Source organism: Natrix helvetica (genome assembly GCF_964273705.1).
Source record: "Natrix helvetica genome assembly, chromosome: 2".
Lineage (NCBI taxonomy): Eukaryota > Metazoa > Chordata > Lepidosauria > Squamata > Natricidae > Natrix > Natrix helvetica.
Window position 1 is genome coordinate 286,827,910 of NC_138552.1, and position 27,292 is coordinate 286,855,201.

At 43.4% G+C, this 27,292-nt stretch overlaps 1 protein-coding gene across 1 annotated transcript in view; it reads right to left on the bottom strand.

Moving 5' to 3' along the window:
* KSR1 (kinase suppressor of ras 1) overlaps positions 1-27,292 on the bottom strand; it is a 183,690-nt gene that overhangs the window by 77,305 nt on the left and 79,093 nt on the right. Inside the window, 1 exon segment of the mRNA XM_081944367.1 lies at positions 16,225-16,365. Coding sequence (XP_081800493.1) covers positions 16,225-16,365 — 141 coding nt within the window.

Here is a 27,292-nt window from a genome sequence, read left to right on the forward strand (position 1 = left end):
TTGGTAAGGCCACACTTGGACTATTGCATCCAGTTTTAATAGCCCCAGTGTAAAAAAGATGTCGAGACTCTAGAAAGAGCGCAGAGAAGAGCAACAAAGATGATTAGGGGACAAAACATATAAAGAACAGTTGGAAGAAATGTGTGTGTCTAATTTAATGAAAAAAGGAGTAGGGGTGAAATGATAGCAGTGTTCCAATATCTCAGGGGCTGCCACAAAGAAGAGGGAGTTAAGCTACTCTCCCAAAGCACCTGACAGCAGGACAAGAAGCAATGAGTGGAAACCAGGGGTAGGTTCCTGTACTGGTTGGTACTGGTTGGCTTCGTGCACGCTTTGCGCGCACTGCTTGCACATGCATAGTTGACTGTAAACATGCCACCAGTGGCAGAAGAGACTGGAATCAGTTCAGGGGCATGCCAGCCTGGGCCGCTGCTGGTTCTAGTGGTTTGGCCTGGTGGAAACTAATCAAAGACGGAAGCAACCTAGAACTAAGGAAAAATTTCTTGACAATTAGCACAATTAATCAGTGGAATGACTTGCCTCCAGATGTTATAGAAGAGAGTAGAGAAACATTTATCTGAAATGGCATAGGGTGTCCTGCCAGAGCAAAGGGTTGGACTAGCAGACCTCCAAGATCCCTTCCAATTCTGTTATTCTGTTAAATATTTTTACACCTGCCATTCCCCCAAATTATTTCACTGCTCCAAGCCATTGCAATTTCTCTACTGAATCCAGATATCAAATACCAAAAACAAAGGGGGGGGGGGGATATAGAAGGGTTGACTTGCTCAAACATGCCTTGAAGATAAGGAGTCGTTTTAACTATTTGGAACGCATCCCAACACAAACACGAGCAGGTATACAAACACACAGAACCACCACAAAGATATTCAGGGACGGATCGGATGGGGCATAGGGAGATAAAATAATCCACTTTATTTTCCAGCATTACTTGCTTCCTTGCTCAATCTTGTTTTGTTAATCAAAATCTCAACAGAGGGTTGGCCAAGGATGGAGTTTCGGGTAAAGCTGTGTTATAAAATAAGTAGAGGATTGAACAGCTCTGAAGAGAAAAAAAAGAAATCAGTTTCACCATCTAAAGAACTGCTCCCCGCTCCCCACCCAAATCCTCGAATCTAAAATTAGCTAATTGTGCCACTGAGTCTATAGCACTTGATTTGCTCCAAGGGTGTATTTAACGCTTCACAAGTATGAATAGAACACGCTTAGGGGTGGGGGGGAAATATGCCCTTTTTCTAAGTGATAAGCCCAGTTAGAGGATGGCAGGCTGATTACAAAACACTTAAGACTGGACCTATTAGTAGATGGTTTATTAGTAATTTATTTTTACAGATAGTTCTCCAATTACCATCACAATTGGGACCATAGCTAAGCAAGGTACAGGTAGTCCTCAACTTACAACAGTTCATTCTATTATCTCTCTCTCTCTCTCTCTCTCTCGTCCATCATCTATCTATCTTCTACGAAATCTATTGTTGTCTGTCTGCCTATCTATAATCTACGATATCTATTGTTGTCTATCTATCATCTATTTATCTACCCAGCTTCCCCAAAAATAAGACCTCCCCGGATAATAAGCCCAATCGAGCTTTTGAATGCATTGCTAAAAGAAGGCCTCCCCCCAAAATAAGGCCTCCCCTAAAATATTGCAACACAATAGCAGCCATGAGGTGACCATGCTTGCCACCTCCTACCCCTCAAAAATAATAAGACCTCCCTGAAAATAAGGCCAAGTGCTTATTTTGGGGGTCAAAAGAAAATAAGACCCTGTCTTATTTTCAGGGAAACACGGTATCTATCTATCTATCTATCTATCTATCTATCTATCTATCTATCTATCTATCATCTATCTATCTATCATCTATCTATCATCTACCTACCTACCTAACTACCTACCTATCTACCTACCTATTATCTATCTATCTATCTATCTATCTATCTCTATCTATCTATCTATCTATCTATCTATCTATCTATCTATCTATCTATCTATCTATCATCTATCTATCATCTATCTATCTATCTATCTATCTATCTATCTATCTATTTATCTATCTATCTATCTATCTATCTATCTATCTATCTATCATCTATCATCTATGATATCAATTTAGTGACCATTCGAAGTTACAACGGCGCTGAAAAAAGTGATTTATGACCCTTTCTCACAGTTACCTATCTATGGCCATCTCACCATGATCAACTCGCCATGGCCAACTTGCCATGGCCAACTCACCAACAACAACTTGCCATGGGTCAACTTGTCATGGGCAACTCACCATCATCAATTTGCCATGGGACAACTTCCTATGGCCAACTTGCTGCAGGACAAGAATTACATTGATATCAAAGAAATGATGAAATAGAATCATTAAAGAAAGGATGCAAATGGAGGGTCAAAATGAAATCTGAATGATGAGAATTAACACAATTTTTTTATTTATTTTAAATAATGAAATTGAATCGATAAATTGTCCTGCAGTGTCTTGTCGCATAGCAAGTTGGCTGTGGCAAGTTGTCCCATTCCTCCCACAGCTGCTTACAACCCAATTTTGAAGTAACAACAGCTGCATCCTCTCCCACAGTCACATGATCGCGTTTTGGGTGCTTGCCTTTAAGGGCCATTTACAGCATCTCATGCTCACATAACTGTTTTTGTTTTACTTTTTTTCCTGGTTTGTGGTATTTATTTCCAGTTTCAAGTTTTTTTTTTAAAAAGCCGCCCATTAGGTAAAACAGATTCACAACTAGTGTTTGCTTAGCAGCCACCCCAAAAAATTGCCCCAAAATTTGGACCAGTCACACAGTGACCTGTTTAACAACCGCAGTGATTTATGATTGTAATTCCAGACACAATTAGGGTCATAATTTAAGATCAGTGTATAGTTCTAAACATATGTATAACAATAGGATTAGCACTAGGCTTAGACTTATATACTGCATCATAATGCTTTAATAGCCCTCTCTAAGCGGTTTACAGAGTCAACATACTGCCCGCAACAACCTGGGTCCTCATTTTACCGACCTCGGAAAGATGGAAGGCTGAGTCAACGTTGAGCCAGTCAGGATCATACTCTTGGCAATGGGCAGAGTTAGCCGTGACTTACAACTATTCGTTTAGTGACCATTTAAATTTACAACAGCACTGAAAAAAAGTGCCTTATGACCCTATTTTTGACACTTATGACCACTGCAGCATCCCCATGGTCACGTGATCAAATTTCAGATGCTTGGCAACTGGTTCATATTTATGACGGTTGCGGTGTCCCCAGGGCCATCACCTTTTTGCAATTTCCTGACAAGCAGAGTCAGAATGGGGAAGCCAGATTCACTTAACAACCATGTTCCTAATGTTAACAACTGCAGCGATTCACTTAGCAACTGCAGCCAGAAAGATTGTAAAATGGGGCAAAGCTCACTTAACAACTGCCTCATTTAGCAACAGAGATTTTGTGATTAATTGTGGTCGTAAGTCGAGGGCTACCTGTATTGCATTCTAACCCTTATGTTACCAACAGATTCTATATATGTATCGGGCTCTGTTAACAACTTGACCCAAATGCTGAGGGAAAAGCCGGTTTTTACCGCCTTCTGGAAAGCCAGCAGGGTTGCCCACAACTACCCTGTGAGGTAAACAAAACAGAGAGAGAACAAGGTATTGCATCTGTGGGCCAGTTCCCTCTTATTTTGTCCCTCAAACAATCTTATGAAGTAAGATGGCCTGAGAGACACCAACTGATCCAAAATCCCCAAGAATGAGCTCTGCTTTTCTAAATTCTTGGTTATATACATACATACATATACATACATACATACATACATACATATAAACACACACACACACACACACACACACACACACACACACACACCGTGTTTCCCTGAAAATACGACATGTCCTGATAATAAGGCCATGCCACATTTTTCTGGTGGACAAAAATATAAGCCCTCCACCGCAAATAAGCCCCCTGGACAAACCCTGAACTCTGGCCAGGCAGAGCGCCATTCACCAACCTAGCGGAATCCCAAAGGTGCCAAGCAATGGGAAGTGGGGGGGGGGGAGGCAAAGGTGATTGTGTTGCTTGGCGCATTCGGGATACCGCTAGGTTGGTGAGCAGCGCTGTGCCCAGCTGGGGGGTTGCCGGGTGGCTGCTCTCTTCTGAGCGGGCCCCCAAAGAGCCGGGCACAGCCTCATGGGCGAATGGCTGTGTTGCGCTGTCGCAGCAACACAATGCAACAGCCATGAAGCGACCACGCTCATGAGCAGCCACCCACCAAACCCCGTTTCCATCCGGGCACAGCGCCATTCACTGACCTAGGGGTATCGCCAAGCCATGTGAGCACCTGTTTGCCACCCTCCGGCTCCTGCGGCTTGGCACCTTTGAAATGCCAGTGAATGGCGCTCTGCACGGCTGGAGAGGGGGGTTGCGCAAGCGGCTGTTCTACTCTCATTCACGCGCCTCCCAGCCTCACGATGCCCTGGCCCAGCTCTTCCTGTAGAGCCAAGGCACCTCCGCTGTCGCCCCGCTGCCGCTACTGCCATCCCAACATGGATTTTTCGGCGGCTTCCAAGCCAAGTCTTCTGGCAGCGGCTGCTCGGGCATACGCTCTATGGTTGTGGCCCAGCTGCAGGCAGAGCATACTCCCAGAGTGTACAACCATAGAGCGTACGCCCAGAGCGGCCACTGCTCGTGAGCATGGTCACTTCACGGCTGCTGTTTTGCGCTGCTATGACAGCGCAACACAGCCATTCGCCCCTGAGGCTGGGCCCGGCTCTGTGGGAGCCCTCTCGGAAGAGAGCAGCTCCCTGGCAACCCCAAAACAATAAACCCTCCCCTGATAATAATTCCCAAGCCATATTTTGTGGGTAAAAAGAAAATAAGACCCTGTCTTATTTTCGGAAAAACACGGTATATATATATATATATATATTAAAAAACTAACAGGAAGCTTGAAACTGATGTCTCCTGAAGTAAAGAAAGGAAGGTTCTTCTGTACTGTATTGAGAGGGTTTCTATTAAGCTATTGCAATAAGATGCATTAAAATCCAGGTCCTAATCTTGGTATATAGGGTTTTAGCCAAACCCAATTTGGAATACTGTGTCCCGTTCTGGAGACCTCACTTTAAAAAAGATACTGATAAGATTGAGTCCAGAGATGGGCAACAAAATGGTTCAAGGTCTGAAGGACAAAACATGTCAGAGGAGAGTGGAGGAATTTAATGTATACAGCCTGGAGGACGATACGCATTGGACATTGGACTGGTTGTCCAACCTCTTCTTAAAAACGTAGAGTAGAGTAGAGTAGAGTAGAGTAGAGTAGTGTAGAGTAGAGTAGGCGTAGGCTAGAGTAGAGTAGAGTAGAGTAGTGTAGAGTAGAGTAGAGTAGGCGTAGGCTAGAGTAGAGTAGAGTAGAGTAGAGTAGTGTAGAGTAGAGTAGGCGTAGGCTAGAGTAGAGTAGAGTAGTGTAGAGTAGAGTAGAGTAGGCGTAGGCTAGAGTAGAGTAGAGTAGAGTAGAGTAGGCGTAGGCTAGAGTAGAGTAGAGTAGAGTAGTGTAGAGTAGAGTAGAGTAGAGTAGGCGTAGGCTAGAGTAGAGTAGAGTAGAGTAGAGTAGTGTAGAGTAGAGTAGAGTAGAGTAGGCGTAGGCTAGAGTAGAGTAGAGTAGAGTAGAGTAGAGTAGAATAGAATAGAATAGAATAGAATAGAATAGAATAGAATAGAATAGAATAGAATAGAATAGCAGAGTTGGAAGGGACCTTGGAGGTCTTTTAGTCCAATCCCCTACTTAGGTAGGCAACCCTATACCATTTCAGACAAAGGGTTATCCAACATCTTCTTAAAAACTTCCAGCATTGGAGCATTCACAACTTCTGGAGGCAAGTTTGTCCCACTGGTTAATTGTTCTCACTCTCAGGAAATGTCTTCTTAGTTCTAGGTTGCTTCTCTCTTTGATTAGTTTCTACCCATTGCTTCTTGTCCTGCTCTCTGGTGCTTTGGAGAATAGTTTTGGCCCCCTCTTCTTTGTGGCAACCCCCTATCATGTCTCCCCCTAGTCCTTCCTTTCATTATACCAAACATACCCAATTCCTGCAACCGTTCTTCATATGTTTTAGCTCCCGGTCCCCTAATAGCAATAGCGATAGCCCTCTTAGACCTCTACACTGCTTCTCATTTTACTTCGCAGAAATGACTTCACAGAAAGAGTAGCGGAAGGTTGCAACCAACTTCCAGCAGAAGTAATGGGTCAATTGTCAGTAAATAAGTTTAAACATACGTGAGATAAACACTTGGCCATTGTCCAACAAAAATTTTAAAAGTAAAATAAAGAAATAGATATAAAACAAATTCGAAAGGCAGACTCAATGGACTACTTGGTCTTTTTCTGCTATCAGTTTTCTACTCTGTTTCCCTGGAAATAAGACCTCCCTGGATAATAAGTCCAACCAGGCTTTTGAGTGCATGTGCTAAAATAAGCCCTCCCCCGAAAATAAGCTTTTCCCGAAAATATTGCAACACAGCAGCAGCCATGAGGTGACCATGCTCGCCGCCTCCTGCACCTCAAAAATAATAAGACCTCCCAAAAATATTACAACACAGCAGCAGCCATGAGGTGACCACCCTCGCCATCTCCTGCACCTCAAAAATAATAAGACCTCCCCAAAAATAAGCCCTCCCTGAAAATATTGCAACACAGCAGCAGCCACGAGGTGACCATGCTCACCACCTCCTGCACCTCAAAAATAATAAGACCTCCCCAAAAATAAGCCCTCCCTGAAAATATTGCAACACAGCAGCAGCCATGAGGTGACCATGCTCGCTGCCTCCTGCACCTCAAAAATAATAAGACCTCCCCAAAAATATTGCAACACAGCAGCAGCCATAAGGTGACCACGCTCGCCGTCTCCTGCACCTCAAAAATAGTAAAACCTCCCTGAAAATAAGGCCAAGTGCTTATTTCATGGGTCAAAAGAAAATAAGACCCTGTCTTATTTTGGGAGAAACCCGGTATGTTTCTATGTTTCTCATAGAGAGCTGGACTCTCTATGAGAGATGGATGAAGAGATTTTGGTGTAGTTTCACCTACCTCAAGAACCGCGACATCCGGGCAGAGGAGGTCTCTCACGCTCCGCAGCATGACGGGCTGGGTGTTCTTCCTGCTCGCAGGAACTTTCCCAGTGGCCCAGTTCCATAAACACTCCATTGTTCAAACGGCAATCTCTCCTAAAGAACTAAAGGATCTGACAGCCTGTCATTAGCCTGGCTTTAAATATAGGCTTTCCAGATTTAAAATGGAAAGAAAGAAAGGAAGAACCGTCGTAAGAAAGCAAGCCCCTGTTTGAACAGGGCAGAGTTTTCCCACCCCTGAAACCAGGAGCCGCTTGGAAAACATCGGCCTTGGAAAGACAAGCCGCTCTGAGGATCTGTGGAGTCAGCAGATATTTTAAATTGTAGTCGACGGGCTATTTATGAAAAAAAAGGAGGGGGGATCTCGGGGCTTTCCAACCTGTCTGGAAGATTTATTTTTGGAATTGGCAGAGCAGAAAGGGAACGAAACAGCATCCCAACGCTGGGGAAATATAAAGGCAGAGAAAACGAGGAAAAAAGGGCTAATGGTCTGTTTGGAGAAGCCACCAAGGGTGGAGTTTGTATCTTCTGATATTGATCGGATGGAAAGCAGCTCTGTTTGCACTTTCCTAGCTGTTTCTTTGACGATGATGTCGTTATTTAATCAATCAGGTCTGACTCTCGGCACTTCTACGAGCCAAGTCTTTCCACATCTTCCGATCTTGCGCTACTTCTTTGAGTTGCTCTATTGCAGGAACGGCTAACCTTTTGGGTTGTCACATGCCAAAAACACACGCGCCATAGCACGGATGTGCCCAGATCCATAATGCAATGCATGCGTGACCCCCCTGACCCCTCACGCATGAACCTCACACACATACCCGCCCATTTTTGACTTCCAGGTTGGTGCAGGAGGCTTTCCAGGACCAAAACGGGGCATGGGATGGGGGGGGGCTCGTGTGGTGCCCCGTTTTGGTCCTGGAAAGGACCTGTGTCCCCAAACCCATGCCTTGTTTTGGGCCTGGAAGGCCTCCTGCACTAGCGTGGAAACCAAAATGGAGCACAAGGGTGCTGTGCAAGCCCCCCCCCATGCATGCGTGGCAGAGACCTGAAGGTCAGCTGGCCAGCGGGAGGTGCAAACACATGTTCGGTGAAGCTGGGCTGGGGCGCGGCAGGCATGCCCACAGAGAGGGCTTTATGTGCCACCTGTGGCACGCGCACCATAGATTCGGCATCACAGCTCTATTGCTTTCTCTGGTGTCAACTTTGGTGGTGTCCGGCCACCGTGTGCCAGGTTTCTGAAACATGCCCATGTTCTTTTATCGCTTGGTCTCCTTTTACCACCTTATTCTTCCAAACATAATTGTTTTCTTCAGTGAATTCCCTCCCACGTGACGTGGCCAAAGTAAGTGAGGCGCCCTTTCGCGCTTTTGCCTTCTAGTGACACATCTGGTCTTCTGAACCTGGTCTCGGGGATGTTTGCCAAAGGATCTTCAATGCTAGTTAAAGATCTTGGAGGTCCATAATAATCAGGGGTACAGTGTGCCTCAGCCCATTATACCTGACTGGTCTTTGCTGGTATGAATGACAGGAGTTGCAGTCTTGTTTGTCTGGAAGGCACCAGTTTATTATGTTGGATTAAAACTGGGAAGATTTAAATCCCATCTCAGTTTAAATGTCTCTAATCTCTCTCTCTCTGAATGCAAGGAAGAACCATGATTATTAGATGCAGGAATGCATTGTCCAGAAACCAAGCATCTATTTCACTTTTGCTGCAGAAATGAAGATCCTGGAGATTGTCCCAAGATGCAGGCAGCAATCTCGAAGTTGCTCAAACAAAGTAGAGATGTAATGCCATGACCGTATTCCTGCTGGAGGTTTGAGCTGCCTTTTATCAGAGCAGGATCATACCCACATGCAACAAATCAACTGAGAGCATTCAGTTGAGGTACAAAAGATGTAGCTCAAATTATCCTACTTTGGACACATTATGCAAAAACCCAGCTCTCTGAAGAATACTTTAATAATGGGAAAGATGGAAGGAAAAAGAACAGAATGACCAGCCACAAGATTGAGGGACTTGATTACGGCCCAATGGGTACATCATTAGAACAGGGGTCTCCAACCTTGGGAACTTTAAGACTTGTGGACTTCAACTCCCAGAATTCCTCAGCCAGCTGGCTGAGGAATTCTGGGAGTTGAAGTCCACAAGTCTTAAAGTTCCCAAGGTTGGAGACCCCTGAATTAGAAGACTCGAAATATCAAGCTTAGGGAACCATCAGAATGGAGAAAATCTTTCAACAAACAGTCCTTGACATACAACCCGAATGGAACCTGCCCATTACGATATGTCAAGGTGGTCGTTAAATGGCTCCGCTACATGATCGACCAGATTTTACAATGTTTTTTAATGGCAGTTTTTTAAGCCAAATGTAAATGGGCCCATGTTGCAAGGCTCCCGAAGTTTGTCCGCATGACCACAGAGGAAACCCAACTTTTGGAAATTCACATTTGGGTTGGAAGTTCCCAAATGGTTGTAAGTTGAGGATTACCTCTATGTGGTCGACCCCAATTTGATAGACGCATAATCAATCCCTCAATAGAAAAGGGGGATATGTAAACAAAGACGGATACAAAGGAATGGCTAAAAATTGTAGAGATTTTGTCAGAATGAGCTGAGGCCTCAGCTCTCAAACAACAACAAAAACTATCTGTTACAGAAAGGCAAAGAGATTTTGGAAATGGATAACGGTAAAGGTTCCCCTCGCACATATGTGCTAGTCGTTCCTGACTCTAGGGGGCGGTGCTCATCTCCGTTTCAAAGCTGAAGAGCCAGCGCTGTCTGAAGATGTCTTCGTGGTCATGTGGCCGTCATGACTAAATGCCTAAGGCGCGCGGAACGCTGTTCCCTTCCCACCAAAGATGGTTCCGATTTTTTCTACTTGCATTTTTTACATGATTTCGAACTGCTAGGTTGGCAGAAACTGGGACAAGCAAGAGGGAGCTCACTCCGTTACGCGGTGCTAGGGATTCGAACCGCCAAACTGCCGACCTTCTGATCGACAAGCTCAGCGTCTTAGCCCCTGAGCCATCGCATCCCACTTGGAAAGGGGTACATTGGTAATGGATGACAGCAAGAAGGAAGGCAGAGTGTGGTAGCTCATATTTTTAATCTCTCTTTTCTCAGGAGAAGTGAAACTGTGGCTGGCCATTGTTGTGTGACCAGCAGGAGGGAGCTGCAGCTCGGAACAAAACAAGAGCGCCTAAAAGAACACTTGGCTAATTTAAACAAATGCCCGTCTTGAGGGCCAGATGGTTACATCATAGAGTACTGAAGGAACTAGCAGAACCGCTAGCTATAATCTTTATGAACGCCTGAAGAACTTGCCAAAAACCTGAGGAGGAGTGCAAATATATTAGCAGAGGGAGTCAGAAAGATCCAGATCGGTGATGGCTAACCTTTTTGTCCTGGCATGCCGAAAGTGTGTGTGCACTCACGCCTATAATGCAATGTGTGCACGACACTCTCCCCCCCCCCCGTGGGCCCCATCACCTGCACATGTGTACACGGTCCTCCCATGCTCCTCCCCCCCCCGTGCATGAATGACACATACATACCCAGCAACTCGTTTTAGGCCTAGCCTGAAGCCTCCTGGGACCAAAAATGAGGCGCACCACCCTTCCCCGTACTCCCGCCCCATCCCCGTGCATTTGCAATCCCCTCCGCCCTTCGGCATGCGGGTGCGTTTCCCACCTGCGTGGCAGAAACCCGAAAATCAGCTGACCAATGGGAGGCACGTAGGTATGCGCGGTGGAGCTGAGCTGGGCGACGGCTCGTGTGCCCGCAGAGAGGGCTCCGCAAGCCACCTGTGGCAAGTGTGCCATAGGTTTGCTATCATGGATCTAGACAGACTTCAATTATGCGCTAAAAAGAATGAAATTACTAAAAGGAAATGTAAAATTATCCATCAGAGAAGATAAGTCTTCTGGTTCCTGGACCAGCCTCTTTAACCACTAGACCAAGAGTCCCCAACCCCCAGGCTTCAGCCAATCGGAACCAGGCCGCAGAAATGGCAGGCAAGCATGTATGCACATGCGTGTATCCCCTCTTGCACTGACAGTGGGTGAACACGTTTGTGTGTGCTCCATTTGCATGAGCGGTGGCGCGTATGCCTGTCACTCATGCAATGGAGCTGTGTGCGTGCCTATCACTCCACCGCGCCGGTCCATAAACGCAGAAAGACTGGGGAACTGCACTAGTGCAAACCAGCTAGTCTAAATTAAATTAGCAAATTATTCACAGAAACACAGTAGAAGACTAACAGCCAGCTACAGATATCAAAACACCTAGAGTTGCCTTTGATGAGATGGGCAGCTATATAAATTTGATCAATACATACATGATTAATAAAGCAAAGATTATTATTGCATACCAAAGGAGGCAGCTTGTTTTCTGTTTTTCAGAGATTATGAATAAAATCAATATGGCGTTTAGGAGGAATTTCCTGGTAGCAGGAGCTCTTAACGGCCGAATACATTGCCTCACAAAGTAATATGTTAATTCACCAGAAATCTTCAGAACCCGGATCTGTAGTGAAGGGAAGTTGGACTGAGGTTGACCTCTGAGATTGTTTCTAATGAAAAGTAGTCTCCATGTGATTTGTTGCCAATTACCACATCTCTAAGTGACTCTACTGAAAATTCACACACAAGTTCCTTATTTGGCACTTCAGATAGCAATAGCACTTAGATGTATATACCGCTTCATAGTGCTTTTACAGCTCTCTCTAAGCGGTTTAGAGTCGGCATTTCCCCCCCAACAATCTGGGTCCTCCTTTTACCCACTTCGAAAGAATGGAAGGCTGAGTCAACCTTGAGCCTGGTGAGATTCGAACTGCCAAATTGCAGGCAGCCGGCACACAGCAGAAGTAGCCTGCAGTACTGCACTCTAACCACTGCGCCACCTCGGCTCTTTTTGGAAAGACGTCATGCAAACGTAACCAACAACGTTTTATTCAGAAAACACAATTAACAAGCCATGGCTCAACTTGCTATGTAAACTAAATTTAAATCTCATGGCCTAAAAAGAGATGGATTCTTTTAAAGATTTAAAACAGCAATCCTGAGAAAGAAGGGCAAATGAGGATTTCTTAATATGCTGAAGCTGGCAAAAAAAATGTTTTTAGGCAAGGTCTTTGAGACACTGGAAGTGTGTCTAGAAGCATTTTCTGTGAAATATTGATAGGGGATGTATGGCACAACTGTAATTAAGTACTGTGCAGCAGTGACGTGCGGTGAGGTTTATGGCTGGTGAGGCACTGACCCAGTGGTGGGTTAATTTTTTTAGACTTGTGGACTTCAACTCCCAGAATTCCACAGCCAGACATGCTCAGTTCCGATTTAAAGTGACAGCATTTGTTTTTCTCCTTTGCGCCCTCTACTATGAGGCAGGAAAACTGCGTGCCTCACCTACATCAGGAATTTTTAGGCTTTTAACCCTTGCTTAACTCTGCTCGAGTGATCATAAAACGCCTAAAGTCAGACTAGATGAGGCATGCAGTTCTCCTGCCTCATAGTAGAGGGCGCTTTTTTAGAGGCTTTTTTAAACAGTTAAACAGAGTCATCCACGCTGAGGCAGCAACTAGCTCAGCCTGACCTCAGCTCTCGCCTTTTTCCTTTTACATTTTTTTTCTATTCATGATGACAGTGGTGAGGCTGTGCCTCCCCTGCCTCACCTGACTACACGTCGCTGCTGTGCAGTAGTCCTTGATTTATGACCATAATTGGGACCAGAATGCATGTCGCTTAGTGGTACAGTTGTTAGATGAGCCCAATTTTATGACCTAGTTTGCCACATTTATTAAGAGAATCCCACAGTCATTAAGTGAATCTGGCTTCCCTCACTGACTTTGTTTGTTGAAAGCCCCTGTCGCTTGCCTGGGCAGACCTGAAGGACTAGAAACTTGCCATTTTCCATCAAACATAAAAGCAGACACTCACAAGTTAAATTCCCCAGCTATCAGCCACTTTTTCTGCGCAAATGTTAAAATAAACACAGGATTAGATCGTAATAGTTCAGGAAAATGTGTTGCTAAAGAAGTTTACTTTTCTCCCCTGGTGGAAAGTTGAGTAGGGAAATTGGTTAGACGTGATAACATCTTGTGCATTTTGCTGATGTGTGTCTTTACTTGAAAACCCAGGCAGAAGTCAACAAAATTGTGCAAAAGCTGTCAGACCTCACCCCACAAAAGGAAGGGCTGACATGAAATACAATGCAGGCTGATGAATAACATATCTTCCCTGCTGTGCGTTTTCCAAATAAAGGGGGACCTGGGATAAGCGGTTGGAAAAAATACCTTGCAATGAATTCTTGTGTGCATTCCAACACCCTTTTCCCTTCTCATGCCAGCACCTTTCAAATCACTCAGAGAAACACACACACACCCCAAAGTTTCCTCTTTAGAAAGAAGTTAAAGCCTAGTTGGAGGGAATACTTTCACAGCTGCCAGAAAATCAATACAATACAATAGTAGAGTTGGAAGGGACCTTGGAGGTCTTCTAGGCAGGAAACCCTATACCGTTTCAGACAAATAGCTATCCAACATCTTCTTAAAGATTTCCAGTGTTGGGGCATTCACAACTTCTGGAGGCAACTTCTGTTCCACTGATTAGTTCCACTGATTAATTGTTCTAACTGTCAGGAAATTTCTCCTCAGTTCTAAGTTGCTTCTCTCCTTGATTAGTTTCCACCCATTGCTTCTTGTTCTACCCTCAGGCGCTTTGGAGAATAGTTTGACTCCCTCTTCTTTGTGGCAACCCCTGAGATATTGGAACACTGCTATCATGTCTCCCCTAGTCCTTCTTTCTCTTAATTAAACATACCCAGTTCCTGCAACCGTTCTTCATATGTTTTAGTCTCCAGTCCCCTAATCATCTTTGTTGCTCTTCTCTGCACTCTTTCTAGAGTCTCCACATCTTTTTTACATCGTGGCGACCAGAACTGAATGCAGTATTCCAAGTGTGGCCTTACCAAGGCATTATAAAGTGGTATTAACACTTCACATGATCTTGATTCTATCCCTCTGTTGATGCAGCCTAGAACTGTGTTGGCTTTTTTGGCAGCTGCTGCACACGGCTGGCTCCTATTTAAATGGTTGTTCACTAGGACTCCAAGATCCCTTTCACAGTTACTACTGTTGAGGAAGGTACCACCTATACTGTACCTGTGCATTCCGTTTTTATTGCCTAAATGTAGAACCTTACTCTTTTCACCATTGAATTTCATTTTATTAGATAGTGCCCAATGTTCACGTTTGTCAAGATCCTTCTGTATCTTAAGCCTGTCTTCTGCAGTGTTGGCTATTCCTGCCAGCTTGGTGTCATCTGCAAATTTGATGAGTTCCCCATTTATTCCTTCATCCAAATCATGTTGAGTTTTAGTGAGGTTTAAAAGCAAACTCACTTTATGGGCAATGAACTCTGGATATTATGTATTGAGGAAGAACATATGTCACAAAATCAGACTGCCCCCCAAAAAAACACCTCCCCACAAAAGGCATATAAGAAAGCATAAGAAATCAGGGCATTATACATTGAATATCTTTCTGCACAAATAGAAATATTACTGTAGGTCCTCAGCTTGTAACCACTATTGGGATCAGAATTTTTGCATTAACAGAGGGATAGAATCAAGATCGTGTGAAGTGTTATTACTACTTTATAATGCCTTGGTAAGGCCACACTTGGAATACTGCATCCAGTTTTGGTCGCCACGATGTAAAAAAGATGTGGAGACTCTAGAAAGAGTGCAGAGAACAGCAACGAAGATGATCAGGGGACTGGAGGCTAAAACATATGAAGAAGGGTTGCAGAAATTGAATATGTCTAGTAGGTTAATGAAAAGGAGGACTAGGGGAGACATGATAGCAGTGTTCCGATATCTCAGGGGATGCCACAAAGAAGAGGAAGTCAAGCTATTCTCCAAAGCACGAGACAAGAAGCAATGGAGAGAAACTAAACAAGGAGAGATAAAACTAAACAAGGAGAAATTTCCTAACAGAACAATTAATCAGCGGAACAACTTTCCTCCAGAAGTTGTGAATGCTCCAACATTGGAGGTTTCTAAGAAGAGTTTGGACTATTTTTGTCTGAAAGGTTTCCAGCCAGAGCAGGGGGTTGGACTAGAAGACCTCCAGGTCCCTTCCATCTCTGTTATTCTATTACTGAACAAGGCAGTTGTTAAGTGAACTGTGCTCAATTTTACAACTTTTCTCCCATGGCTGTTAAGTGAATCACTGCAGTTGTTAAGTGAATCACACGGCCATTAAGTGAATCTGGCCCCTTCGACTTTGCTTGCCAGAAGTTGGCTGGGAAGGTTGGGAATAGCAATCATATAATTCTGGGATGCTACAACCATCATAAATGCATACTGGTTGCCAAGTTCCCAAATTCTAAACACATGACCATGGGGAGCTGTGCTGGTCATTAAGTGTGAGGACTAGTGCTCCATAGTCGTAGTTGTGAGGAACAGTCATCAGTAACCTTTTTCAGTGGGATTATAATTTCAAATTGCTACTAAATGTATAGAACAATATAACAATTGCCAACAAATTAAAGTTAAAAATTAAAGTTAAAATTAAAGAGAGAATAATACTAAATAAAAAATAGGGGGTCACCTATATCCATTAACTATGACAATTATTCAATTATACCCATGAGAAAACCATGGACTTTCTTTCCCTACCTCAGGGGTGTCAAACTCAAGGCCCCCGGACCAGATCCAGCCCACCTGGAGCTTAGATCTGGCCACGAAGCCGGCCTGGAGACAGCGAAGAACCGGCATGTGGTGCCTCTGCCAGCGAAAAGGAGCTCCCGATCTCCGTTTTCGGCTAAGACGGCCTCCTGCAACCCTCTGCCAATGAAAATGGAGCTTTTCCCTGGTAGAGAGTTGCAGGAGGCCGTCCCAGCCGAAAACGGAGAACAGGAGCCCCTTTTCACTAGCAGAACGCTTGGGCCACCACAGGCACCCCGACACAAGTGACCTCAAACTGGCCACGTCTACCCTGCCCCCCCCCCCTGAGGTCAAACACAACCCTGATGCGTCCCCTCAATGAAATCGAGTTTGACACTACTGCCTTACCTGGATGACGTCCTTCCGCAGGTTAACAAGGTATAACCAGTCGCTGAGCCTGGGATAGCTGTTCAGCTCAACCGTCCTGTCATTTAAGGGGACGCTGAGCTTGCACTGTAACTGGATTCCAATATAACGGACCAGTTTCACCTGTGGAAGGAGGAGAACATAAATTAAAATGGGCCCAAGAAGTGAGTCAGAAGCAGCAAAATGGGAAGGGACTGGCATGGATTTCATCTCATTCACAAACTGGAACCAGGCAGCCTTTCACCGTTGCTCATTCTGTCAACGGTTAGGGATGCATCAAGGTATTTTATTCACTGTCCCTTTGCTTGGTGATGCTTGCTCAGCCTCAGTATTCCATATGTGTAAAATGGGTATAATTGATTTTTCATAACTTTGGGTGGGGAAATGTAAATGGTGTTACATTCCTTTTTGTCAAGACAAAAACCATGTGATGATCTAGTCCAGTGACGGTTAACCTTTTTGGTGCTGAGTGCCCAAAGCGCGTGCGTGGCTTGATCCTCAAAATGCAATGCAAACACCCACTGCACATGCGCCCCGCACCTCCGCATGCAAGTGCATTCCCTCTACATGTGCCCCCCCGAAAAGCAGGCGGCTTTTCAGGCCCCAAAGTGGGGTGGGGGTTGTTTCGCGATTTCTACAGTTTCTCTCCCCAGCGACCCCTGACTTACTCCTCCATTCCTGCCACGGAAAGGGACCTGCAGAGGGTGGAACCTGCGGAGATTGGGGAAGGAACGGGCAGCAGAAATGCAGGAGAAAGGTAGGGCATGCTGGGGGGAAAACTGTGGAGATCGGGAAAAGCCCCGCCCCCGAACATATGTGGCAGAGCCCCGAAGACCAGCTGACTGGCGGGAGGCACATGCGCATGCGCAGCGAAGCTGGGTTGGGGATATGGCTGGCGTGCCACCTATGGCACACATGCCATAGGTTTGCCATCACGGATCTAGTTAGTTACCTTGATGTTATTTTCCTTCAAAACTTTTTTTCTTTCTCGCCCTCCCATCCCCATTTTCCTGTGTTAGCTTTTAAGAAAGCACAATTTACCAGGCCCTTCCGACTACCTACAGTTTCAAGTCTGCAATGTGATCACTCGACTTCGGAGATGCTGCTAAGGAAAGCTGTATTTTTTCTGATAACAGGAAAGAAAATCAAGCCAAGGATATTTCCTCTTCAATAAAATTAATCAAAGTATTATAAATGTACATGTGTGTGTTTGTGTAAATAAAGTAAAATAAAATAAAATAATAAAATAAATAAAATAATAAAATAAAATAATAAGTAAAATAAAATAAATAAAATAAAATAATAAAATAAATAAAATAATAAAATAAAATAAAATAATAAAACAATAAGTAAAATAAAATAATAAAATAAAATAAAATAAAATAAAATAAAATAAATAAATAAATAAATAAATAAAATAAATAAAAAATAAAATAAATAATAAAATAAAATAAAATAAAAAATAAAAAATAAAATAAATTAAATTTTAAATAAAATAAGTACTTCAGCAGGGGGGGGGAGGTAAATTGAGGATTACCTGCAATCAGATTATTAGCCTCAATCCAATTTATGTCATAGGTCACAATATTTCTATTATTCTTTTTGCACATGGAAACTCCCGTATCCCCGGTCCCTTGCAACTTTCCTTAATGTAGGCTGTTAATATGTATTTTTTAAAAAATAACATCAGAAGCATCCTCAGGATGATTAAAAAAATTAAGAGATTAACTGAGGGCACAATGCTGAAGCTCCTCCCCCTTTTTATGTATGACCAATTGAAAAGAGGGCAGGGCTTTGTTTGTGTGGTCAGGGATGCCATTTTGACGTTTTGGATCAGCCCTGTAGACACACCTGTCTAACTTGGTTTTTAAAATCAAATTTTCAGAAAATGAATGCCTTTGTGTATAAAATTCTTGACTTGAGAGAGGTTGACAGCCCAAACCTTTGCAGCAGTATTCAGCAGGTTCTGACCAGTTCTGACGAACCGGTAGCTTGAGTTTGAGTAGTTCATTGAACGGGTAACTACCACCTCTGATTGGCCCCGACCCCATCTATTCTCTGCCTCCCAAGTCCCAGCTGATCGGGAGGAAATGGGGATTTTACAGTATCCTTCCCCTGCCACACCCACCAAACCACACCACGCCCACCAAGCCACGCCCACAGAACCAGTAGTAAAAAATGTTGAATTCCATCACTGTTGCAGCCCATAAAAAAATAAAAGAAAATAAAGATAACAAAGGAAGGGAAGGAGGGATAAATAAAGAAATGGCTTCCAAACTTCTTGACAGCGATTATAGTTACCTTTATATTTCACCTTCTCTCTCACTCAAATTAATTCTTAATTTCATTCTTTGCATTAGCTTTCTGATCTTTAAACTCATAAATCACATGTTTGTTTTTCCCATTTTTTCAGCAAAAAATCCATAAAGGGCCAACTCATAACTTTTTCTCATGGCTTTTTACACTATGTCAGCTTAGGAAAAAAACAAAGTTTCATAGTCATATCTAAAACCAAATACTCTTCCCCCTGGGGCAATTAGAAAAAAAAATTGAAATGACAAGCTACAAATATCTTCTTTGTTTGATAAACAACATGCTCAACCTTTCCTCTGCCTGTGGCCATAAAGTTTTTCCTCTGCTGTTTTTCCAGTAATTTCAGCAACGAAAGGACATGGCTGCCGAGGTCAAAATAAATGTGTCAGTCCCCTCTCCTAGAAAAATGAAACATTTTAGGAAATATTAAAAGGGCAGAATATTTCCCCTAAAAAGGAGGCAGAAACTCAGCCGCCCCCACCTTTGTGAATGGGCCATTAATTCCTGAGTCATTCTATTCTACATAACAAAGATCTACCTCCTTCAGACAGAGCCATAATAGGAATCCCAAAGCCCTTTCATTACATCATCACCCAGCAAGAGTCAACCAAGCTTGGGACGCAGGACAGCCTACAGAGTTGCCCCTGCATGGCCCCGTGGGAGTCTGACAACCAATCAGAATACAAGCTCAAATTCAAAAGCCCAGAGAAGGCATAAAACCCAGGCACTCTCAGCATTGCTTCCTCTTTTCCCCCCAGGACCTCAAACCACGTGGTCCTGTCCGCCATTAAAACCATCCTTCCAAGCAGTCTCCATGTTTCCAGTGTCTGTCTTCCCACTTGGAACTGAACCCAGATGGACATTTCTTCCAACATTTATTTTGAAGAAAAAAGTTTCAGTTGTCCCAAAGGAAGTTTGTAAATAAATAAATATATAAATACACACACACACACACATACAGAGAGAGAGAGAGAGAGAGAGAGAGAGAGAGAGAGAGAGAGAGAGAGAGAGAGAGAGAGAGAGAGAGAGAGAGAGAGAGAGAGAGAGAGAGAGAGAGAGAGAGAGAGAGAGAGAGAGAGAGAGAGAGAGAGAGAGAGAGAGAGAGAGAGAGAAACCTCAGTTTTATCTATTTTTCTTGAACTAATTGTTGTGAGTGCTCCAACACTGGAAGTTTTTAAGATGTTGGATAACCATTTGCCTGAAGTGGTGTAGGGTTTCCTGCCTAAACAGGGGGTTGGACTAGAAGACCTGCAAGGTCCCTTCCAACTCTATTCTATTCTGTTTTTATAACTGTCACCATTTAGTTTCTCCAGAGTTCTCACTGTGGCTCTTAGAATTGGAAGAGACCTTGGAGGTCTTCTAGTCCAACCTCCTGTTCAAGCAGGAAAACTTATACCATTTCAGACACATGGTTAATACAATACAATACAATACAATACAATACAATACAATACAATACAATACAATAGTAGGGTTGGAAGGGACCTTGGAGGTCTTCTAGTCCAACCCCCTGCCTAGGCAGGAAACCCTATACTGTTTCAGACAAATAACTATCCAACATCTTCTTAAAGACTTCCAGTGTTGGGGCATTCACAACTTCTGGAGGCAAGCTGTTCCACTGATCAATTGTTCTAACTGTCAGGAAGTTTCTCCTCAGTTCTAGTTGCTTCTCTCCTTGATTAGTTTCCACCCATTGCTTCTTGTTCTACCCTCAGGTGCCTTGGAGAATAGTTTGACTCCCTCTTCTTTGTGGCAACCTCTGAGATATTGGAACACTGCTATCATGTCTCCCCTAGTCCTTCTTTCTCTTAAGCTAGACATACCCAGTTCCTGCAACCGTTCTTCATACGTTTTAGTCTCCAGTCCCCTAATCATCTTTGTTGCTCTTCTCTGCACTCTTTCCAGAGTTTCACCATCTTTTTTACATTGTGGTGACCAGAACTGAATACAGTATTCCAAGTGTGGCCTTACCAAGGAATTATAAAGTGGTATTAACACTTCACGTGATCTTGATTCGATTGGTTGTCCAATCTCTTCTTAAAAACCTCCAGTGATGTAGAACTCACAACTTCTGGAGAGAAGTCGTTTCACTGATTAATTGTTGTAACTACCACAACATGTTTCCTTAGTTCTATGTTGTTTTTCTTCTTGATTAGTTTGTCATGCTTTCAGGTACTTGAAGAACAGGTTGACCCTCTCTTCTTTATAGATATCGGAACACCTTTATCATGTCACCCTCTAGTCCTTCTTTTCATTAAACTAGACATACCCAATACCTGCAACTCTTACTTATATGTTTTGGGCTCCAGTCCCCTAATAATCTTTGTTGCTCTTCTCTGCTCTTTCTCCACATTGTTGCCAACAGCATAGCCAGGACTGTAAGACCTGGTGTGGATTGGTGTGTGTGTGTGTGTGTGTGTGTGTCTGTGTGTGTAAGCAAAGGCTTGGATCCTCCAAATTGTACTTCACGTGGTTCTTTTGAAGGTGTAGAAATGTATGCGGTGACTTTTGTCTATTCACATTCACTCTCACCTCTACCTCCCTTGACCTGAACTCAAGAATAGGTAGTAGAATGTAAATTTAACAAATGAAGGGTGCTAGGTGACCCATGAGCCATTGGGACATCCTTTCAGAGAGATTTCCTTACCAGATTCCTCAATGCCTTCAATAATGGCAGAGATACTAATATACTGTCTTCACTGGATCCCAGTTGGGATACTTTCTGAGATGCCTCTGCCTTGAAAATAGCCCATGTTGAATTATATAACCCAGCCAGACATCAACACAGGAACTGTTTTATGACACTTTGCATTAGCTCATAAAAGGCCTTATGATCTATTTTTATGTCCTGAAATGTTTTGTAAAAATTTCCAAAATTTTATAAATTTGCCAATTCCATGGGAGTTATGGGTCCCAGATTTTGAACACCTTCTAGACACATCTGTAAGTTAGCCCATCTGAGATACCTTGGTTCAAAAATTGTTACCCTATGAGTTTTAGTACTATATAGATGGTGAAGCAGGTCACTAAAGCAGTCGGCGTGAGCTTAAACTGGCTCCAGAGGATGGTAGGGGACAGAAAGACCTGGAGGAACGTTGTCCATGGGGTCGCGATGGGCCGGACACGACTTCGCAACTAACAACAATAAGATGGTGGTGAAAGTACTGGATTAGGAGATAAGAAATAGGACTACAGGAAATTTAGATTTTAGTTCCCATGGCACCGAAGCTCTCTGGTGAAAACCTGAGTCAACGTCCCAAAGGGGCTTTTTTCAAAAGGCAACTGGACTTCCTTTATTTTTACTTGAAGAAGTTTTGCTTCTCCTTTAAGAGGCTTATTTAAATGGAATATACATCTAAAAATAAAAAGTAATGAGTGATGCTTCCCAAGAGAATTTGGAAGGCAAAAGCATCCTGTGTCAGTGATGGCTAACCTTTTTGTCATCGTGTGTGCGCCCGCACCCATAATGCAATGCACGTGTGCCCCGCCCACCCATGAACGTCCTGCCGCCTGCGCATGTGACACCCTGCACTCTCGCCACCTACCGCTCCCCCTAGCCCATTTTTGGCTTCTAGGTTGATGCAGGATGCTTTCCAGGCCCAAAATGGGACATGGGGGGGGGGAAGCCTCATGCGACAACCTAGAAGCCAAAACAGGGTGCGGAGGTGCCGCGCGAGGCCCCAAAATGCAATGCAAGCACCCCCCCATACTTGCGTCTCCCCCCCCCCCGTGCATGCACGCGGGCCCCCTGCATGTGCCCCATGTCGTGCATGCGCAGCAGAGACCCGAAGACTAGTTTGGCCAGCGGGAGGCGCCCACGCATGTGCAGTGACTGGGGTGATGGCTGGCGTGCCCGCAGAGATGTCTCTGCGTGCTACCTGTGGCACTTGTGCCATAGGTTTGCCATCACGGTCCTATATTAAGTCTTTGCATGCCTGCCACAAATATCCCCAGGGTGTTGCTTTTCATTACTTTCTGGTTAACATGCATACAAAGAATGCAAATGGATTTTCTCAGAACTGGCTAAAGACTGTCTTTCCCCATTTATCCACATCATCTAACACCATTTACCACTTTCTAGGTTTCAGCATTTCCTTCCACGTTGCCTACCTTTTCCAGAGAAGCCTTGAACCCAGGGCAGTTGTGGGTTTCAAAATTGTTTAGAACCTCTTCTGTAGGTGTGGCCTGCTTTGTGGGAGTGGCCTGCTGGCCATGTGACTGGGTGGGAGTGGCTTGCCAGTCATGTGACTGGGTGGGCGTGGCCAACTTGTAAAATGTGGTGAAACTCACTTAACACTCTTGCTTAGCAACCAAAATGTTGGCTCAGAAACTCTGGTATTTGAAGCACGCAAGTCTTAAAACTGTCAAGTTACAAGACCCTTGCACCCCTAACCCTTTAGGAAAAAAAAAACCCAGGGGTGTTCAAACTTGACAGCTTTAAGACTTGTGGACTTCAACTCCCAGAATTCCTCCTCTCGCTCTTCATTTTGATGATGTGCGGACGGGTGGGGGGAGTGAGCTGGAACTGGTTCTAAACGGCACTGTAGATTTGTGGAACCTCTTCTATAGAAGAGGCTAGAACTGGCAGGAACCCACCCCTGACCCAGGGGTATTGAATTCTACTTGTTAGTCAAAGGAAATAATAGGAAGTGGGCACTCCTTGGCTTCACATAGTATTTTAGAATATTTTAATTAATCTCCTCAGGAACAAGTGTCTGGAACCTCTGCAAGAAAGTAAGATTATACCTACAATTGAAAAGTAAAATCTTAAAAATAAGATTTTACTTAAAATAAAATCTTAAGAGTAAGATTTTACTTAAAAGCCAATACAGTCCTAAGCTTCATTAACAGAGGAATAAAAACCAAGATCACATGACATGTTAGTACCATTTTATAATGCCTTGGTAAGACCACACTTGCGTCCAGTTTTGGTTGTCATGATATAGTAAAAAGACTCTAGAAAGAGTGCAGAGAAGAGCAACAAAGATGATTAGGGGACTGGAGACTAAAACATATGAAGAACGGTTGCAGGAACTGGGTATGTCTAGTTTAATAGAAAGAAGGACCAGGGGAGACATGATAGCATTGTTCCAATATCTCAGGGGTTGCCACAAAGAAGAGGGAGTCAAACTATTCTCCAAGGCACCTGAGGGTAGAACAAGAAGCAATGGGTGGAAACTAATCAAGGAGAGAAGCAACTTAGAACTAAGAAGTAATTTCCTGACAATTGGAACAATTGATCAGTAGAACGACTTGCCTCCAGAAGTTGTGGGTGCTGATTGGATAGCCATTTGTCTGAAATATTATAGGATTTCCAGCTTGAGCAAGGGGTTGGACTAGAAGACCTCCAAAGTCCTTCCAACTCCATTATTCTGATAAGATGGATGCTGAACTTGGAGTGTGTTGCAAGCCCAACAGGTTGGCTCTCCCTGAGCTACAGTCCCTGCCTGTTTTTTCATGTTATGAGAACACACAGGAAACTTACATCAAGTCCAACAAGCTGAGTATTTCTCTCTTGTCTACCGAATTTGTCCAACCTAGCAACTTTCAGAGTGCTGACACAACAATTTCGACTATTACACTGCTATAATATCTGGAGTGTGCCCGACCAGATAGAAAATGTGATTTTCAAAATGTGTTTTGCACAAGCCATAAAACTGATGAACTCAATTGTTTCTGTTGCTTCCTTGGGACTTAGAACAGGCTGCGGATATCTTCAAGAGTCCTCACCTTTGTTTCTAAAGTCTGGATAGGAAGTACACTCTAAAGTAAGAAGAGTGAATGTAAAAGCAAGAGCCAATGTATGTCTGTGTGTGTTACAAAAAAAAAAGACAAGAGAATGAAACTAGCACACCAATCCAACTATGTTTCATTTCCAAACTGAGCTGTGAAAGCTTCTCACAGTTCTCCATCCTACAAAATGTATGATTACATAGTTTCCCCACACCCACCTCCCCATTGCTGTTTAGTGGTAGACTGTTGTTAAACTTGGAGGCTTAAGTAATTATTATTACTTAATTACTTATTCCCACCCAATAAGCTTGCCTTCAGAAATTGTGGGCGCTCCAATACTGGAGTATTTAAAGAAGGGATTGAAAAACCATTTGTCTGAAACCGTGTAGGGTTTCATGCCTGAGCAGTGGGTTGGACTAAAAGACCTCCAAGGTCCCTTCCAACTCTGTTTTCTGTTAAGGTTATCCAGAGATAAAGGCTTGCCATCTAGCTCTAATTTCCTGCTTTGTTTAATACATTTACTATGCAGAGCAATGTTTCTCAACGTTGGCAACTTGAAGATGTAGGTGGACTTCAACTCCCAGAATCCTTCAGTCTATCCAACTTTACGCTGCCAAGAAACACTGAAATAGAGTCTTTCTTCCATCAGTTCCAGGCACCACAAATTTTATTTCCTTTCCCAGTTATAGTTCCATAACAAGATCTGGCCAAAGGTCAGCACCCAGACTCTCTACAGTCTGGATCACAAACATCCTGTTTAATTTTCTATGAATACCTGCACTTTTATCACATCAACCACATTGGACCAGTGTAGAAAATACAGAAGCAGTAGCAATTAGCTAATCACAGAATCTATCATCTATCTATCTATCTATCTATCTATCTATCTATCTATCTATCTATCTATCTATCTATCATCTATCTATCTATCTATCTATCTATCTATCTATCTATCTATCTATGTAAAAGCCAAACACCACTCACTCATCACGAAATCTCTAGAACTGTAAAGCCTACAAACCTGAAATTTGGCACGTATGTTCATCTTGGCTTCTAGGTGCTCGCTAAGAAAGGATTTTTCGAAATGACCATCAGATCATTAGTATTTCTTATACAGTAATTAATGTGCTCTGATGCTAAGGAGTTCTACTCCCCCTCCCCACCTGAAAAGAACTCTGTTCCAACTGCCAGCTGCCTCACATTCTGTTACCTTAGTTCAAACTGGCAAACATTCCATTCCTTCATTCAGGAGTGGTCTGGGGTTCCTTACAGTACTGAATGTCGGTACCTCACTACAATGTCTATGCCTTCCATCTATGGAACTGCTCCCAGACTCAAGGTGGCGGAAGCGATATTCCCTTATGTGTTTCAATCACTGACCACCACTGAGCCAATGGATTGTGAACCGAATTTCTCCTGCATAGCCCAATCACATAGTTTCATTGCAAAGCATGGGTATCCAGCTTGTACTGTTATAAACTAAACATTGGGATGGTTATATATGTAAGAGATTAACCTTTAGCCAAACCCATTCTATCCCAGTTCAGAAGTCAACCTTAAACAGGACTTGAAAAAGGTTCTTGAGGATCTATCTTCTCTTCTGTATCCACTGAAATAAACAAGCAAAAAGGCAACTTCTCTATCACTGTGGTCCACCATCGGTTTAGCCCCCTGCCTCCCCAGCAACTCTGTCTCCCAGAGATTGCTACACAATCACATCAGTTCATAAGCAACTTTCAACTTCAGCCACTGAGTTACATAGCCTGTCTGGCTAAGGAATTCTGGGAGTTGAAGTACTCATGGCTTAAAGTTGCCAACTTTCAGAAACATTGAGGTTACAGGTGGCTTCAGCTAGTATCCAGGTAGACAAGACTTTCAACTTTTCCATTTCAGAGACGCTGTGAAATCACTTTCGGCTGAAACCTGTTATCACACCATCATCGCCTTGCCTACAATCTGCGTTCTACATCAGTGAGCTTACAAGAAGAAGAGGATCAGGGTCGTGGACATCCTCATGACTTGAATTTTGGGTTTTATGGCAGTACTTTTGTGAGTGTAATGTTCCAAAAGATGATTCGTGACATTCTCAAGAACACAGTTCTGCTTTATTGGAAGAGGTCATCCGATCGTGGCTTGCCCAAAGGAATAAAACACTGAAATAAGCCGAGGTGGCACAGTCGTTAGAGTGCAGTACTGCAGCTATCAGGCAGCTGACTGATAGCTGCGGTTCGGCAGTTCAAATCTCACCAGGCTCAAGGTTGACTCAGCCTTCCATCCTTCCGAGGTGGGTAAAATGAGGACCCAGATTGTTGGGGGCCATATGCTGACTCTGTAAACCGAGGGCTGTAAAGCACTGTAAATCAATATATAAGTCTAAGTGCTAAGTGCTAATAAACAAGGACATATATTCAATTTTGCAGCTACTAAGATTGTTGTATGAGCAGGCACAAAAACAGCCAAGGAAATGATTGAAGCCTGGGAAACGGGCCCCTTGTGAATCAACAGGAGTGCTGCTTTAACCCCAGCTTATCAAGTACTTATGAGTCAGGGGCTTGGCAGCACAAGGAAATAACAGCCAAGGATTTAATAACCAGCCATCAACATCCCAATTTTCATCTAAAAAGCTACACACAACAGGCAATATATATATATATATATATATATATATATATATATATATATATGTGTGTGTGTGTGTGTGTGTGTGTGTGTGTGTGTGTGTGTGTGTGTGTGTGTGTGTGTGTGTTATATTTGTACTGATAAATAAATAAAGGGAGACTAGTATAGATCTATTTTGAGCTAATTAGCTCTCATCAGCTAGCCATACCCTTACTGGGATTTGAACCCGGGTGGCTAGCTGATGAGAGCTAATTAGCTCGAAATAGATCTATACTAGTCTCCCTTTATTTATTTATCAGTACAAATATAACACAAATATAAAAAATATAAAAAGACATTAAAAATAAAAATATGGTTTTCTGCCTGCATGGTCTTCTGTGATAAG